The 16,866-nt window shown below is 39.3% G+C and overlaps 1 protein-coding gene across 1 annotated transcript in view; it reads right to left on the bottom strand.

The window, feature by feature from the left end:
- Positions 1-16,866, bottom strand: part of PHEX (phosphate regulating endopeptidase homolog X-linked) — a 96,338-nt gene that overhangs the window by 67,855 nt on the left and 11,617 nt on the right. The window contains exons 4-6 of the mRNA XM_048955236.1: positions 4,998-5,084; positions 4,510-4,736; positions 1,267-1,335 (exon numbers count right to left, since the gene is read on the bottom strand). Coding sequence (XP_048811193.1) covers positions 1,267-1,335; positions 4,510-4,736; positions 4,998-5,084 — 383 coding nt within the window. The remainder of the gene's footprint in view (positions 1-1,266; positions 1,336-4,509; positions 4,737-4,997; positions 5,085-16,866) is intronic.

Here is a 16,866-nt window from a genome sequence, read left to right on the forward strand (position 1 = left end):
TCCAGCTATCCTAAAAAAACCTGTTTAGCCTAGTGTGTCTACACAAATGTCAATGAAAACACTGTATGTATCAATCATTATATTGCAGTGATTTCTGTGCTATCTCTTCTCCAGCACCACCTTTCAGAAGTTTGAAAGGGATCCTATCAGCTCCTGCTGGTCTGTAGTGTCCCAAAAGCAAAAGCATTTCCTGGCATACTACCATCTGTAATTTTTAAATAGATACTGTTCTTTGGATACTGGCATCTGCTCAAGTGGATGTGGCTAAAATCTCACTAGCTTCTCAGAGAAATTAAAATGGAAGCAATACTGTAAGACCTTAACAACAGCAGTAACTTGCCCCCATGACAATCCAAGTGCTTGTTTTCCATGAACTTTGGGCTGTATGTGCTGGACACTGCCCACAGGCCTTCATCAAAGGAAGATGAAAAAGGTGTTGGCATTATCAAATATCAATACATGTACATCAACAGTTGCTTTGTTTTCCACAGAAAAGCAGCAAGAAAACTTCTTAATAAGCTATGGCAGAGTACTGAGAAATAATAAAGAGAAAGGAAGAAGAGGAAATGAAGCACTGAGATCTGTTGAGGAATTCAAGTTCCCTTCATTAAATAAATTCAGGCTAATTTGATGATAGATATCTGGCCAGGAGAGCAGCTAACTGACAGAGCAGCATCTGGGCTCCATTTTCATGAGACAGACTTGAGCTTCTGGGTTCTTTGTCTGTGGTCTAGGAAACTCTGGGACCTCTCAGTAATTGTGGAGGCTCTCACTGACATCAGGTCAGGTGAAGGCTAAGGTGAGGGTAGCTATAGCAGCAGCTGCTAATGAACTCTGACAGCTGCCCTTGAATGCAGGGTGCCCCAGGCAACTGTCACTGTTGGAATCCTAGATGGTCCTTCATAAGGACACAGCTCTGCAAGTCTCAGACTACAGAGAGCACCTGAAGCACATGGTCTTCTGGCTTCTTGTTTATATGCTGAAAATACAAAACCAGGCAGGTGGCTGATGATTTCCAGAGGTGTGTTTACTTCCAGGGGAAGTAAAGAATCAAGGGACGCCATTTCTTATTAAAATTTTCAGTTGAGAAACTTTGCAAGTGTTTGTAGCAGTAGTGCTTGTGGTTGAGGTTTTTTTTCCTAATAGGAAATATCTTGAAAAATCTAAATCCAACCAAACCATAACTGTTTCCCAGACTGGAGCTCAACAAAGTCAAATCTACAATAGCAAAAATAGATATTTTGAGTTTTTGTTAGTATTACTTACGGATTTAGCTTCTGTGGTGTTTTCTAGGTAATCCTCTCGAGATGAGAGAGATAGGCTTGCTTGATCTAGCTGTTAAAAATAACAAGAAAAAAACATTTAATAATTAAAGGTAGCTATATTAGCAACCTTGAAAGAGTTTGCATATTTCTCTCAATAGCAATAAATGTAAATATCTAATACATAATACATTCCTGAAAAATTGCCTGATTTTCACTTAATTAAAAAAAAAAAAAAAAAAAGCTATGCTGTGCTGATAGATGTTACCTTAATCATATTAATGCCATCTGGGAAGCCTCAGATGCCACCCTCAGTACCTTGAGCCACATACTACAGCAAAATATCACCAGCCTGATTTATGTGTTCATGGCTCCATTAGCAAGTAGGGTAATGTAAAAGGAGTGAGTCTATGGGATCAAACAATGAGTGCAGACAACTATTCATGTTACCTGTATTTCAGGGGCACAAGAATCAATTTTGGACAGAAAACTTAGTGTATGGACCAAATGTCCATTAGCTGCTGGAGCTTGTCAGCTGTTGTGTGCCTGGAAAGCATCGTTAGCCTACTTTGACAGAAATTAAGTTCATGCATTTGAGCTTCACACTAGGCCAGCATTGAGTGTCGTAATGAGTATTTGGCTTTTTGAACAGAAGTACAGCTGGGTTCCAGCCTCAGAAATCATTGCATGCATGGGAAATTGTTATGTTTCCAATACATTAGATAAAGATGTATGGCAGACACAGGCTTTAAATATTTCTGATTCAAACTATGATCAGACTTGCTGGCCTACAGTTACCCTACTGTTGGATAAGGTCTTCAACTTAATTTCTAAAATCACACTTGAAAGTTTAATGGGTTTGCTTAGTCTTTTGAATGAAATGATGACAACATGGGAACACGTGCATAATGTTTCGAGTTCTTAACCAGCCAAAAATCACAGTGAAGCAGATTTCTTAAAATTCATACTAGAAACAGAAATTTCACAAGACACTTCAACATGATCAATTAAGTTAGAGTACAGAAGCCAAATCTGATAGCATAATTCAGCCAACTTCCAAATTCCAAAAAAGGTATTGATGTGAAAGGAAAAAAAAAATTGATATTCTAAGACTACTATTCTGACCTTTTATTTGTTTATTAAAAGTAGTGAAGAAATACGGTATTTATTCATACTATTTCACAAAAGCCTATGTAATCTATATCCTACAGCATTTATATTTCACACTTTCTACATTTATAAAAAAATTACCCAATTAAATGCAAATAGAATCTCAAATGAGTAAATAAATATCTTCTTTGCTTTAAGATACACGACAAACAACATAAAACAAATCATCTACTGAAAGCAGATGTTCACTGAAGCAGTGATGTTCAGCGCAATTCTGATCCTTTGAAAAACAGTAATACCTTTCTTCCATATACTGAAGCAAAAAGAAAAGAAAAAAAAACCCTCTATACTCTCATGCTTTGCAGATGCATGTCCTGGCAGTTGCTAACTTCAGATTATTTGGTCTATTTCAGCTACGTCACTGTTGCTTTAAGTGCTCATCCAAATTTTTCTGGCTTAAGAGTCAGGTTTGATAATCCATTGAAATACAGCACAAACATGAGATACTAACAAAAAAGCTAATCAACTTCTTCAAGAAAAAAGAATATTATATTGAATGTTGAACAAAACATTATTTGGAGAACCTCCTGTTTTTCTGATCCATTCATGCTTTTGCAATGCTGAACAAAGACAGAATTTTGCAATCGATCCATTTTCACAAGCAGATTGAAATACTCCCTGGTACAGCTGCACTCCTGGGAATTTGTTAAAACACTGACAAAGTAGAATACTGGCTGATGCATTCCGCTGATCAAGATCTTAATCAGATTAACAACAAAAACAGAATTCCCCAAGGAATAGTATGTTATTCAGAGGATGTAGAATTCCAGTTATTTAGATACCCGATTCACAGGGGCCGCTAAGCATACCAAATGAACATATTGCAAGATATAATTCATTTTCAAAGAACAAGCCATACAGACCTATCCAAACCCTCTCCTGGCAGATCTCATGGACTAAAAGCAGAAGTATGACAGGAGATAGCTAAATATTTCCTCTTTTGATTCTACCATTTCAGTTTCCTTAAATCTTCAGCCAAAGCAATCCTGACAGGAACTGAATGGCATCTTAGTAGAATGACATCCTTAATGCAGCAAACTGTTGATCTGTAGTTGCCTTGACCATTCAGGAAAACTCCTTAGAAACGAAGAAAATTTACCCTTGAATTTCATACCAGTCCAACACTGCAGTCAAAGGTCCTTTCAAAGTACTGATTCAGAAACAACATCCATACCACCACCCTGAACTCTTGTTTGAGTCCCAAATAAAATGTATTCTTGGATATGCCTCTGCAGCTCGCCAGGATACTACCAACGTATGGACCACAGATACTACTTTTCTGTGATTAACAGTGGCATACCTTTCTTCTTTGTCCCTTCTCTCTGGCCTTTATAAATTACATTCTCATAGCAGCACAGAGCTGATCTACCCTGGTTATTCAACTCTATTTCCTAAAAAACAACAATGCATTTGACCCAGGCACTGGATCTTGCCATGATGACATCTCATAGTAAGTGTTGCAATTCTCTCTAGAGTTCTGTCAGACTACAGCTAGGCAATTTTGATTTTGGTCTTTTTCTCACTAATCTAAGCAATTGTGTAATTTCATGTGCTATAAACTTTATGCTTTGCTCCAAAACAAAAGAATTTCAGTAAAAGACATATTCTGTATTTCCAGTTTGGAAGACTTTGAGTTACTTTTTTGTTGTTGTTGTAAGGTGCTGTATAAGTACAATATAACATGTTTCCTGTTCAAGAAAAATATATATCAACTTCAAAATATTTGTGACTGATGCACCATTCCTCATTTTCATAGATAAGTAGCCATACTCAGCATCCAGAATAGCCAGGACAAGATATCCACATCTCTAATTTTCACACACATGGACTCTGGGAACATCCTTTACCTTTTTTTTTGTCATTTGAAAGGAGAAAATATCCTTTACACAAATATTTTTCAATGCACGTGTAATCTAATGGTTACTGCATTCCCATGAATTGGCACTTACGTACGTCTGCAAATTGGTAGATAATAGCAACAATAGTCAAATGTAAGCATTTGGCTTGTACACTGGTTTCAAAAAATGAGATCACAAAATGCCATGCAAAGTAAACTAATAGATATGCTGTGCTGTACCTTCAGGATATACCGGTTGGAGACTTTGTCATCAGCAGCCACATATAAACGGATGAAGACAGAGTTGCTGTATTGACCACGAAGTGTTGCCAGGGTCTGCACTAAGCTAAACCTCCTCTCTGACCACAGCCCCTCTGGTCCAATGTTAGATTCCAGGACAGGCCAGCGAAAAGGGGAATGCCTCAGAATGCTTAATAGTGGTTTCACATCAGCTTTTTCAATTTTATCTGAAATGTCAAAGTGTGACAACAGTTACATTCCACATGATTCAAATCCAGCAACAGCCACAGGAGAAGCAAAGATTTATTGGCACTGATGGATTTCCAGGTAGGGAAAAACAAACAGCTGAATCCAGTGCCTCTGCTCCGTCTGTGAACACATTGGCATGGCAGTCCTGGACAAAGCCTCACAGAACCCAGTGGAGAGCATAAGGGCCTGCCTGTATAAACATGGGTAATACACAGGTGTCCCCAAATCAGATCACTTACTCTCATTCATACAGGATGCATAAAGGATCTTGGCCTTCTGTACAGCTTCACTGTCCTGTCTTTTGCTGATCGGTTTCTCAAGCAATGCTGAAAAAAGAATTGATGCTTTTTCAATACATTTTAAAATGTGCATACTGTCTGCTTTCCTGTCTCAGTGTTTACTTCAGTCACAGCACTTAGCTAACTGGGGATGAGGCTTCACATTCATTTTCTTAGGCTACAACACAGATACAAGAGATATTTTTAGTTTTTTTCTACCTCCACACAGAATTACTATGACAGTGCACTCCTTGCCCCCTTACCCAGACTGGTCATTATTCCCAAGGCTTAGTGAATGCAGTGAGGTGCAAAAGACCTTGTCCTTGAGACTGATAACAACCAAGGTTTCACCAGAGACAGTCAACGACCACCACATTGTCTCAAACTGAATGCTCAGAGAACAGATCACAGACACCTTATTCAATAGATCCAATTCTAAGCTGCTTGACTATGAGTCAATCATACTACCCCCTAAATAGGAAGCAGCCTAAGAGCTCCAGCAAAGCAGCTGGCTGCACACCAGAATCTCCCCTTGAGAATAAACACTTCTTGAGGTTACTTAACGCCTGAACCAATATTCATCTGGGATGTGATGACACCTTGACAACAGATCCTCAGCAAGTGAGATATTGTTTTTTAAACTATGGTAGCTTCTCTAAGATTTGAGCTTAGATTCATTACGCACTCCCTAGCCTCTGCATAGCAAATAGTCAAGGATACTTAGCCATTTCAAATCTTGTTGAGTCACTGTCACCATTGTTCAAATTGCCATCTTACATCTATTTTATATCAGTAAATATCTTTCTGCCTTCCTCTTACAAGTGAAGTATGCAGTGCTTCAGCCTCCATCTGCGACAAGGATATACATACTTTTAAAAAGATTATTATAAAGACAGCCAGCACTGTTCACTACTTTCTCTCAGAAAGAGCCACCTCTGATCAGAGGAGGGACTGGGAGCTAGCACAAAGGGCAGGAACCCAGAAATATTTCAGGTGGCTCAGCCCCTGGTGCTGACATTCTGTGTCATAGGAGAAGATGAAAGGATTCCAGAAGCCAGACTGCTGGCTTTATTTTCACCAAAAATGCCCTTTTGTCCATTAGACATCCACAGCTTCAGCTTTGTGAATGATAAAGAAGGCCAAGTTTGAAACCGTTACATGAGAAGCTGCATTATATGGCTCCCTTACCATAGATGTCACAGAATCACAGAATGGCCATGGTTGAAAGGGACCTCAAGAATCATGAATCTCCAGCCTCCCTGCCACAGGCAGGGCCGCCAACCTCCGCATTTAATACTAGACCAGGCTGCCCAGGGCCCCAGTCTGGCCTTGAACACCTCTAGGGACGGGGCATCCACAATCTCTGGGTAGCCTGTTTTGACACCTCACCACTCTCATAGTAAAGAACTTAAATGTCAAGTCCTTTTGTGCTGGAAGGCCAAAGTAGTTTTTCAAAGCTGTCATCTCTCTTGCTGTCCTCATTATGCATGGAAGTGAAATATCATGCAAAGTGCATCTGAATCTCAGTAGTCTGTTGTCAGCTGCTTCAAGCCATTTATCCAAGCTATAAATCAGCCAACATGTTGTTGCACACACACACATACTATGCCTACACACATCTTCAGCAACATCTGTCAGATCAGGTACAGCACAGCAAGAGCACTTCCATTAACAAGAGAAGCAAGGTAGCACTTGAGCATGGGATGGAAAATGAGTTAGCAGACTCTGCTGGACCTAATGTGGTTTTGTGAAACCCAAACAGGTCACTCCCAACTTTACCTTACTCTTACTGGAACCACTAGAAAGAATGGCTTTGCTGGAAACTTCTCAATTGCCTCCTGTTGAGTGCTCAGCCAGAGCTAAGAAGCCTTGAAAACTTCAAGATTACTTTTCCTACACTATACTCCTCAGTGGGTATCCCTCTGGGTTTCAATAGGGTTTATGAGCAAAGACATAGTTCACGTTGGTCCTATGTGATGCTGTGCTGGAGTTAAAAAACATACCACAGATATAAGGTAGAACAAAGTGCAGTGGACTTCCAGTGGTCTGCCAAAATCATCAGAACACCATTGAGGCTTAAAGACAACAGCTATGGTAAAATCAAACCTCTTCCACATAGAGCCTATTCAAGAACCTGCCATGACTGATCTCTCAGATACTTCTCACCTATACCCATCAGAGCACCTACACTCAGGGGACCATACAGCTGACATTGAAATACTTATTTGTCAAAGATTATTACAGTGATGAACAAATGCCAACTATTCTCTTCATCCAAACTTTTCTCTCCATGAGGAGAAAAAAAAGATCTTGTTTGAGAAATCTAATGATATCATTTTACTTTTATTTATGGGTAAGATTTTCAATACTGAATCCTGTCCAGCAAGTTTGTTAATAGTTTTGGTTTCAAATCTTTAAGTTCTTAGTACTTCTCAGCTTGTTAAATAGAATATAATACCAATCATTGACACATATCTCCAGTGTCCACAATCCTTAGTAGAACAATCAGACCAGTTCATGTTTTAAGAATGACATTTAAAGAGGAACTATAAATGAAACCTATATAAAACCAAAGATGAAAAAACACACTGCTATTAAAACTATTGTAATAACTTCAGTTCCTTGTCAGTGAGCTGCACAGACATGAAATTTAGAAACTAATAAAATTCAGTAAGTCCCAGCTAAAGCTCAGGAACAACACAGAGGAGGAGATTCAATAAAATAAAATCAACTCTAGGAATACATCTCCATAAAATCATGTCAAAATGAGACCTGGAGTTTTCCCATCAAATCACCTTGTTATGTGGTAGAATAAGCCTGGAACTCTTCCTTCACTTTTGCAAAGAATGAGGTGAGGTAGATGATGACATTTAGATGATATATACCATATAGATGATATCTTGGGACCAGCGCTCTTTAACATCTTTATTGGTGAATCAATGATGGAATTGAGTGCATCCTCAGCAAATTTGCTGAGGACGCCAAGCTGAGTGGTGCAGTTGACACAGTGGAAGGAAGGGATGCCATTCAGAGGGACCTCAGCGGCCTTGAAAGGTGGGCCTGGGTGAATCTAATGAAGTTCAACACAGCAAAGTGCAAGGTTTTGCACTTGGTCCAAACGAATCCCATGCATCTGCACAGACTGGAAGGAGCAGTCTTGAGAGCAGCCCTGCAGAAAATGACCTGGGGGTCATGATGGATGAAAAGCTTAACATGAGCCAGCAGTGTGCTCTTGCAGCTTGGAAAGCAAATGGTATGCTGGGCAAAGAGCAAAGCAGCTCTTGTTCTTCAGCCATGTTGTTTTGCTTCCTTCCAAATTAATTCCAGAGTTATTCTCTTAGGAATAAAAAGAATCCTGAACTGTGCTATTGATCTAAGCACCTCATTGTCTATGTTTCTGTATGCACAGGATGCTCAGAGGCAAGATTTATATCTGCCTTCACATAAAACTTAGTTATGGCAAATGTCAAAACTTACTGGTAATTCTGCTTCACACTGCTAAGCCAACATAACTCATCTCATTAAAAAACTATCTCATGCACAGTCAAAAACTGGTTAAAACTGTTCCTGCTATCCCAAGGTTCCTAAGGTCACACATTGCTTCATCATTCTTTTTTTTTTTTTTTTTTTTTTTTTTCCTACCAAGGTTCTGAGTGCAGGGATGTTTGCACTGCAAACCAAAGTTCTTTTACTTGTGACAGTCTGGGTCAGACAGGCTTACATCATCACACTCCACGGCCCTTTTACAAAACACAGAGGCTCAGCATCACCAACAGAAATCATCCCATGATTGGAACAATCCTCAGTGGTCTGAGCTATGAACGCTCAGACAGGCAGTCAAGGAAAATAGCCACAGCTGGGGATGGGGTGTTGGGTTTGGAAGGGAAGGAAGGAAGGAAGGTCTTTATTGAGTGTCATTCAGACCGTGCTTTTCCAGGACAAGAGAGCTAAAAAAAGCCAGCTTCCTGTGGTTCACAACCCTACAGTAAATAGCAATCATCTGCTTCTGAAAGTGAGAGCAAAGAACTTTACAAAGTAAGCTTTGCTATTTCGTGTGTGTGCATGTGTGTATTTAAATACATACTATTCTAAAGTGGCTAAGAATAACATTGTGGCTAAATGTTACCTTTAATCTTACTTTCCATTTCTAGCTGTTGTTGATTTTCCAGCCTACTGTCCTATGCAGCTTTAGTTTTCAACCACCGTACTTTATTTACAGCATTGAGAAATCCTGTACCTTTTTTTACCTTCTGACTTGGAGTACAAGAAACAGGAGTTGCACAGATTTGTGGGGAAAAGAAGCACGTGTATCACATATTCAGATTAGAAACAGAGATTTGGGTCATAAGGATCCTGATCTGCAGACTGCATATGTATTCTGTGTTTTATTAGACTGTTCTCTGCATACACAGTCTCTCACAGAAATGCAATTAGACTGTGTTATTAGCTAAGCTTATTTCTTGATCTAAAGAGGTAACATTAGGTTTTGCTGCACTTTCCGACCATAGGTATGGAGACTACATGCTGCTAGTGAAAACAGTAGCACTATTTTCCCATTCACTTTTGTCTTTATCCTACAAACATCTGCTGTACATGGAAAATGCAAACTGAAGTGTTTGTACAGTGATACCTAATAATGATTTGAAGTATATTCTCATGCTTTTTACCTTGAAGAAAAAGAATATTCCAGTGGGATACATTCAGGCTTTTCTTAATTAAAAAATTCTATACAAAAGCCCCAGTGGGACAGCCCATTTCCTGGAAAGTTTTAACCCTGGGAGAGTGAAAAGCTAGAAGGAGGCAAGTAACTCAGCATAAAATCCCAGGGTAATGTTGGAGAAAGCAAGGTCTTGGACTGCAAAAGCAGAGAAGTACAAAACTGGGAAGGTGATTTATTGCTGTACACAGGTTGAAGAGAGACTGGAATGCTGCATGCGCTCTGTTGCCCATGCTTTAAAAACAATGAGTTTTTCTTTGAGTGGAGTGCCTTGAGAACTGGGGAAAAAAAGCCATGCAGTAAGAGACTTTAAGGACTTGATTTACTGATTTGTTTTGTTTCACAAAAGATGGTGGAAGGGTAGTGAGATTAGAATAAAAAATATCTTGCCACAAGAAAATGCTTGGTGCCAAAGAGATCTTCAGTCTACTAAAAAGAGGAGCAAGGAAAGCCAGTCACCAGATTATGAAGATGAATTCAGCAGTGGCAGTGATTAACCACTGGTCAAGCAGCCAGAGGAGATAGTGGCTTCTCAACCCCTTAGCATCTTCAAGACTTGATTTATTATTTTTTTCGAAGATAAGGTTTAGCCCAGTGTGAATTCTGTTTTATTCTAGCACAAGCTAGTGAGCTGCATACGTGGGTAATGCAATTGCCTGTGATACAAGGTCACAGGAGATAATCTAATGGTTGCTCCTGGCACTGCACCCTATACTTTTTACTAAGGATAAGGATCTCCAAGCACTCTTAGACACATGACAACAAGAAGATGCAGCCATCATCCACTGTTGCAGATGAAGAAAGTGAGCCACAGAGGATTAATTCCTCCATATCTAACTCAAGTCAGAGATTTGCTGAATTAAACTCTGTTGCTTTAAGAGCATAAATCATGCTGTATTTGATTCAAAGATTCAAAGAACGTAATGCTCTGGAGATACTGAAAGCCCAGCCGTGCCTTTAATGTCAGTCACAGAGTTACTCAGCATTGTCCAGATGATGCTCAGTACTGCAGCTGAAAACAATTTATGAAGCATTGTTCTCAGCACAGTTCCAGAAAGCAGTCCAAGAGTACAACCCACCCATTCACTCAACCAAAGGCAGAAGAGGCTCATCCTTCAGCAAAGGCTGTCAAAATCTCATGCAACAACATTCTCTTCCTTTGGTTTCAGTAGCAGCAGCTGGAAAATATATTTTCTGCATCTTGAATGTTTACTATTCCCAATGATCTTCAGTTTCTTAGGCCAAAATGAAGGAACTCTGCTTGTGGAAAAGGAGTTTCCTTGCAAATACGACATGCCAAAGAGGGTGGACTTCTCATTTGATTCTTGAACAATGAAGTCTCTGTTGTTCTCCTTAATATCCCTCCACAGCCAAAATGTTCAGGTTTTTAAATTGTTGAATAATTAAAGGGGCTGTTCACTCTCTCCAGCTATCAATCATAAGTTTTGTTTCATAGAATCATAGAATGGTTTGGGTTGGAAGGGACTTCAATGATCATCCAGTTCTAACCTGCTGCCGTGGGCAGGGCTGCCCCCCACCAGCTCAGGCTACCCAGGACCCCATCCAACCTGGCCTTGAGCACCTCCACAGATGGGGCACCACAGCTTCTCTGGGCAGCTGTGCCAGCACCTCACCACCTCTGAGTAAAGGATTTCCTTCTAACATCTAACTTACATCTCTTTTCTCAGTCTTTTTCTACTTCTTTGAAGAAGCAAATTTCATGTTATCTTTTAGAAATGGGGAAGATATCCTCTGACGTTTTGCCAGCAGCAGGATGTTTTAATTATATCATTGAGGAATTTCAGCTTAAAAATAGGGGGAAAAAAAGTTACATTTTGAAAGCAAAACATGTCCCCAGAATCTTCTCCAGTGAGGAAGGATAGTGATCATTTCATTTGAGATGAAAAAGTACACTAAAAATAAAGATACATGCAAGGAAATGTTTGGTAAGTCAAACACTGGGCAATCCAAGAAATTACACAGCACTTGCATGCAAAATGTTGTTCCCTAAGCCATGACATAATTGTGGTTCATCTAGTCCTCATTAAGATCATCTAGCTCTGAATGCACACTTACTTCACACTAAAGAATTATGTCAAAGAAGTCCCTGAAAAGCAGCCATAACCTCTAGAGCCCAAGCAGTCACCTGTACCAACACCATCACCGGCATTTACTGAGGACTCCACCTGTGTCATCAAGGCACTGCCCTTTCTTCAAACTCCCAGTGCACTGAATTTAAGAAATCAGGTTTATTGCAGTTCACAGAGCAATCTTGCACAGAAATAATTCACTCACCATGTGAGAGGAAGCAACAAAAAGCCATGCTGCTGTTACGGAAATCATAGCTAGAACACTGTACAGTTCTAATTACAGTAATGTGAGCTTGTGTGTTCCAAGAGGGATTATCTCAGAATGGTTTGGGGTCAGCTGACATTCATTCAGAATATCTAGTTTGCAATTTCTTTTTTTTTCAGAGCCCAGGGTTAGTGAAGGAGGTCAAGTGTAACGGATGAGGCCTACAATGAGCCTTCAAAATACAAGCAGTGGTCACAGCATCTAAAATTATGGACAACACTGTTGTGATCCTTTGTTCAGTGGTAACTTCCCTGGCTTCCTGCATGAAAATGTGAGATCAATAGACTGCAACACAAACAATCCAGGTTATGAGCTCTTCAAAAGGGAAAATCTGATATATATATGTTATTCTCTTCAATGTGGAAGCCTGACTCCTACAGAGGTGAAGACCCTTTGTGTCAGCTCATCCAGACTTAACATAGAGGTTGTACAAACAACAGTATTGAATGACATATTTCAAAGCTGTATATACTTGTTAGGAGCAAGTACAGTCAAACCAAGATTATATTGTTCTTAGAGGTGAATCCATTCTTTCAGACAATTCTCCTGCAAAGAGATAGATATCTCCTTGCTTCAGAAAGCAGTGTTTAATGTTTCACTGAAACTTCACCCTTGATAAAGTACCCTTGATCCTCTTAGCTGGTTTACTAGCACAGGTCACACTGCTTAGCTGCCATTTCAGAGCTGCTTCGCATCTGAAGCCTTGCGAAAAGAGCTGAGCCACTTCTAGTCCACCCATAAAACATTACAGATGCACACCTCATGGAAGGGCATGGAAGCCCATTTGTGGCCCCATTTCGACGACCATAACTCAGCTTTGAATACATAATTTCAAGGGCCTGGTTGAGTTTCCTTATTCCTTTAAAATACGAGTTCTGAGAATTTCTTCTAGCATACAACTTTAATATACATCCCTGCACATTTCCTCTTTTAACAACTGATCGACAACAATTTTTGGTTTTTTTGGAGCTCCCTAAACTATGGTTTTTTTTTAACTACTAGTTCTCCTAGTTGTTCTGTGGTGCTTCTTGCTATTTCAGGTGTCTAGTGGACAGTCTGATATGCAGTTTGGAGTCCCCATCCCCAAGACACTCTTTTTAAAACTGCAATGTCAATGACTGGTTTTTATATAAAAGTTTGCTCTCAGGATTCTAAAATAAGAAAATAGACTGAAATATGTAATTTTCACTCCATCACAACTAAAAAAAACTTACAAAAATATTTCTCAACACTCTAGTTAAATGCTTGAAAATATATATACCAGCACTCTATTGACACTAAGGTTCTTCTTCCTTTTCTTGTAGGTGGCTTTCAGAGGGCTGGAAAGGAAACTATCAGAGCCCAGTGCTGTACAAAAAGTTACTTTAATACATTTTATAGACATCTATTTTCAATTGCTACTGCATTATGGTTTGGATTCCTCTATTGTTGTTAAATATACGTGAGGGGAAAAAACCAAAAAACAACAAACGAGCACGAAAGGCTTTCCAAAATCTTAAAATGCTTAAATCTATGCTTGTATTAATAAAGATTTTTTCTCTGAGTCCAAACAAAAGTAAGGAGAGACGCTTAGCTAAGTGGGAAAAAATGAACACAAATAACAGCAGCAGGCACCGAACACTTTCCTCCACAAAAAGTCTGATATTTACTTTTTCTTGTCAACGAATCGACGTGGCCCTATGAGAACATCTGCATTTTCATCTGTGAATGATCAAGGACTGTGCATTAATGTTACCATCCAGATACGTGAAAATAATTCACTTTTCTTGGAAATATTTTTCTACATATACACTCAATGTAATCTGGAGATTATTGTCAAAACAGATGCAAAATTATATTTAATCATGAAGTAATTAAAATCCATTGTTCAACCTGAATCAACTGGAGACACAAATTGAAATGCATTTAGTTACTGTTTCCATATCTTGAGATTTCCTAAATAGTGGGGTGTAAAGATTTCTGGGGTGGCTTTACTTGAGAATTGTTTTTCTTTTTATGACATTGCATACTTATTGGGCAGGAACCGGAGTCTTACGTGTCATTTAGGAATTTAATCCTCTAACTATCTGGCTATTAAAATCATTTAGAAAAAACACTCCATGCCTTTGAAGTTAAAATATTTTATGTCAAATAAAGCAGTTTCAACAAAAGAGATGAAAAAAGAGCCACCATACAGTCTACAGTTTCCCAATTAAGATGTTATCCTGAAAGTTGAAAGATCTGGATCCATATTTCTCCAGACCCACTGCTAAGATAATCCCCTCAGTTTCTTATTCCACATGGGGATGATAGGGAAACACAGTGAAGTTATTTCTCAGATAAATCTCAAATCTGTGAATTCTTTTGAACTTGCTTGTATCATTTTTGAGAGAAGAGCAATCAACCTTTCTTTCACACTGTTTCCCCAACCAAGAAAAATACTCTCTGTACTGACACAAATTAAATAGCAAATCAGTACTTTTTTTTCCATTCTGATGTCTATAATAAACCTTTTACATTTCACAAAAGCACATATTTTTGCCAATGTTCTCTCCTCAATCAGCCTTCCTACTTTCTTTCTGTCATTCTCCCCATTGTAAATAATCAGGTCAGCAGAATCGTCTCACGGTAAGGACTCCCAGTTATCACTCCAAACATATTTCATCGAGATAAACTTGTTCATATAAGGCTCAAAAATAATGCAGACAGAACCACGTTGTCCAACCACCTGTTATATTGTATACCGCTACGTTTTTGGAAGGCAGAAGCATCCAGCACACCAATGAGCTATTGATTGCCTTTGGAAGAACTTGTGCTGGCTCACACAGTCTCAGATAAACCTTACACACAATACTTGATATGTTTTTAAGCCTCTAAGTTATTAATTTTTAATAAAACCTTCTGGTTCTTTTTGCAGCTCCAGGAGCCCATTCCTCAGAACTCTCTGGAGCTGACAACTTAATCAAGCCTGCCTTGTTTTGATAAAACAGTGTCTCCCTCCCCCCCCACACCTTGCTCAAATACTTCGTGTTTGTATACTAAAAAAGTAAGTACATCACGGCATTTTTCCAGAAGTCAACTAATCTAAATGTACACAAACTCTAACAAAAACAAAAGTCATCTTATGCTGATGTGGGAGCCTCCGCTCATAAGCCTAATTTCAATAGCAAATCTCAAACAATCTTTTGAGCAGTACTTCCTGCAGCTACCCGCTCCAAACACACACGCCTACACACCAGGATTATAGCGTAGAGGACAGCAATTCCACAATTACCTTTAAACTACCTTTAAGCTGGAAGACTGTAGGAGCTCGAGTTGTTACGATACACAGGGAGCTCTGTAGCAGACACTAGCATTAAGCTTTATGTAACTGTATTAATACTTTCAACATATATTAAGCAATTTTTTTTAAATAATAAGACTGAAAAAGCTTTTACACTGAGGGTAGTGATGCACTGGAAAAGGTTGCCCAGAGATGTGGTGGATGCCCCGTTCCTGGAGACTTTCAAGGCAAGGCTGGATCAGGCTCTAGGCACCCTGATCTATCTGTGATTGTCCCTGTTTATTGCAGAGAAGTTGGACTAGATGGCCTTAAATGTCCCTTCCAACTCTAAGAATTCTATGAAAATCATATGATGCCACAGATTTCCATGTTTTCTAAGGTACAAGTGCCTCTTTCTGCAAGATTACCAGACCCAAACAGAGTCCTACAGTAACTTTGGAATTCAGTGTCTGCAGATAGGAACATATTGTCCCTCTGTAGACAACAGTGAAAAGAGAGGTTCCCTCTCCAAGGCTGGAGGAATATTATACCACCAAAAGGAGTAGCAGCAAGGTGTAAATCCTGCTCCTGCTCCAGCGCAGGGCTCATAGGGAGATTCTGTTCTGTCTCTTTACCACGGAGATGCTGTGGGAATTCTGTGGCTCTGCTGCCATGCTGTCTTAAAACCTCACTTAGGAACCAAAATGATCTCCTTTCTCTGCTCATGGTTTCCCAAAATCACTCACTGCAGATACAGCTTTCATTTTGAGCAGCCGCAAAGCCTATAAAATTCTTGGCTACTCCATCTCTGATTCAGGTAGTTCATTTTACCAAAATCTGTTAACTCATTGCCCAGAAAGATTTATCTGACTTGGGACACTTGTGGTTTTTTTCTTACACTTAGAAGAAAAAAGCCCTTATAGGAAAGATCTGAACCACTGAAAAAAAGTTCTGGACCACTGAAAAGAGATCCATCTACAGGTGAAATCACCAATCGAAAAAGAACGAGCACTATTGCTGTTTGCTGCTATCATGTTGTTTAACAGCAGCTATCCAACAAGAGGCTTTTGGAGAGGATAACATAAATACCTTCTCTCTCTCTCTTTCTCTTTTTATTTTAAATTACTGCTGTTCTTCCTCAACAGTGCTCAATAAGCTATCTCGTAAAAAAGAAATCACAAAAGACACATACACTGAGACAGAACATGAGGAGTATCAGTGACAACATTATGGATCTCATGGACCACATCAGTGCCACCCACCCTAGTGCTCCCAACCAAGTGTCTGTCTGTGAGGAGAATAAGAGAGGCCAGCCCTGCAAGAGCCCTATGGCACAGGGCAGCAACAACTCAACACCAGCTTCTGGAATTGTCTAAAAGGACACACCTGTGGTCAAATAGTATAAATTTCCATTCAACATTTTTGCCTTTCTGTATTTACTTGAGTAGTTATTTTCTAAAGAAAATAATTGCAGATCACATTAGGAGAAGTTTCCTATGCTACCAGATATTTTGCTT

Source organism: Lagopus muta, chromosome 1, assembly GCF_023343835.1.
Source record: "Lagopus muta isolate bLagMut1 chromosome 1, bLagMut1 primary, whole genome shotgun sequence".
NCBI lineage: Eukaryota > Metazoa > Chordata > Aves > Galliformes > Phasianidae > Lagopus > Lagopus muta.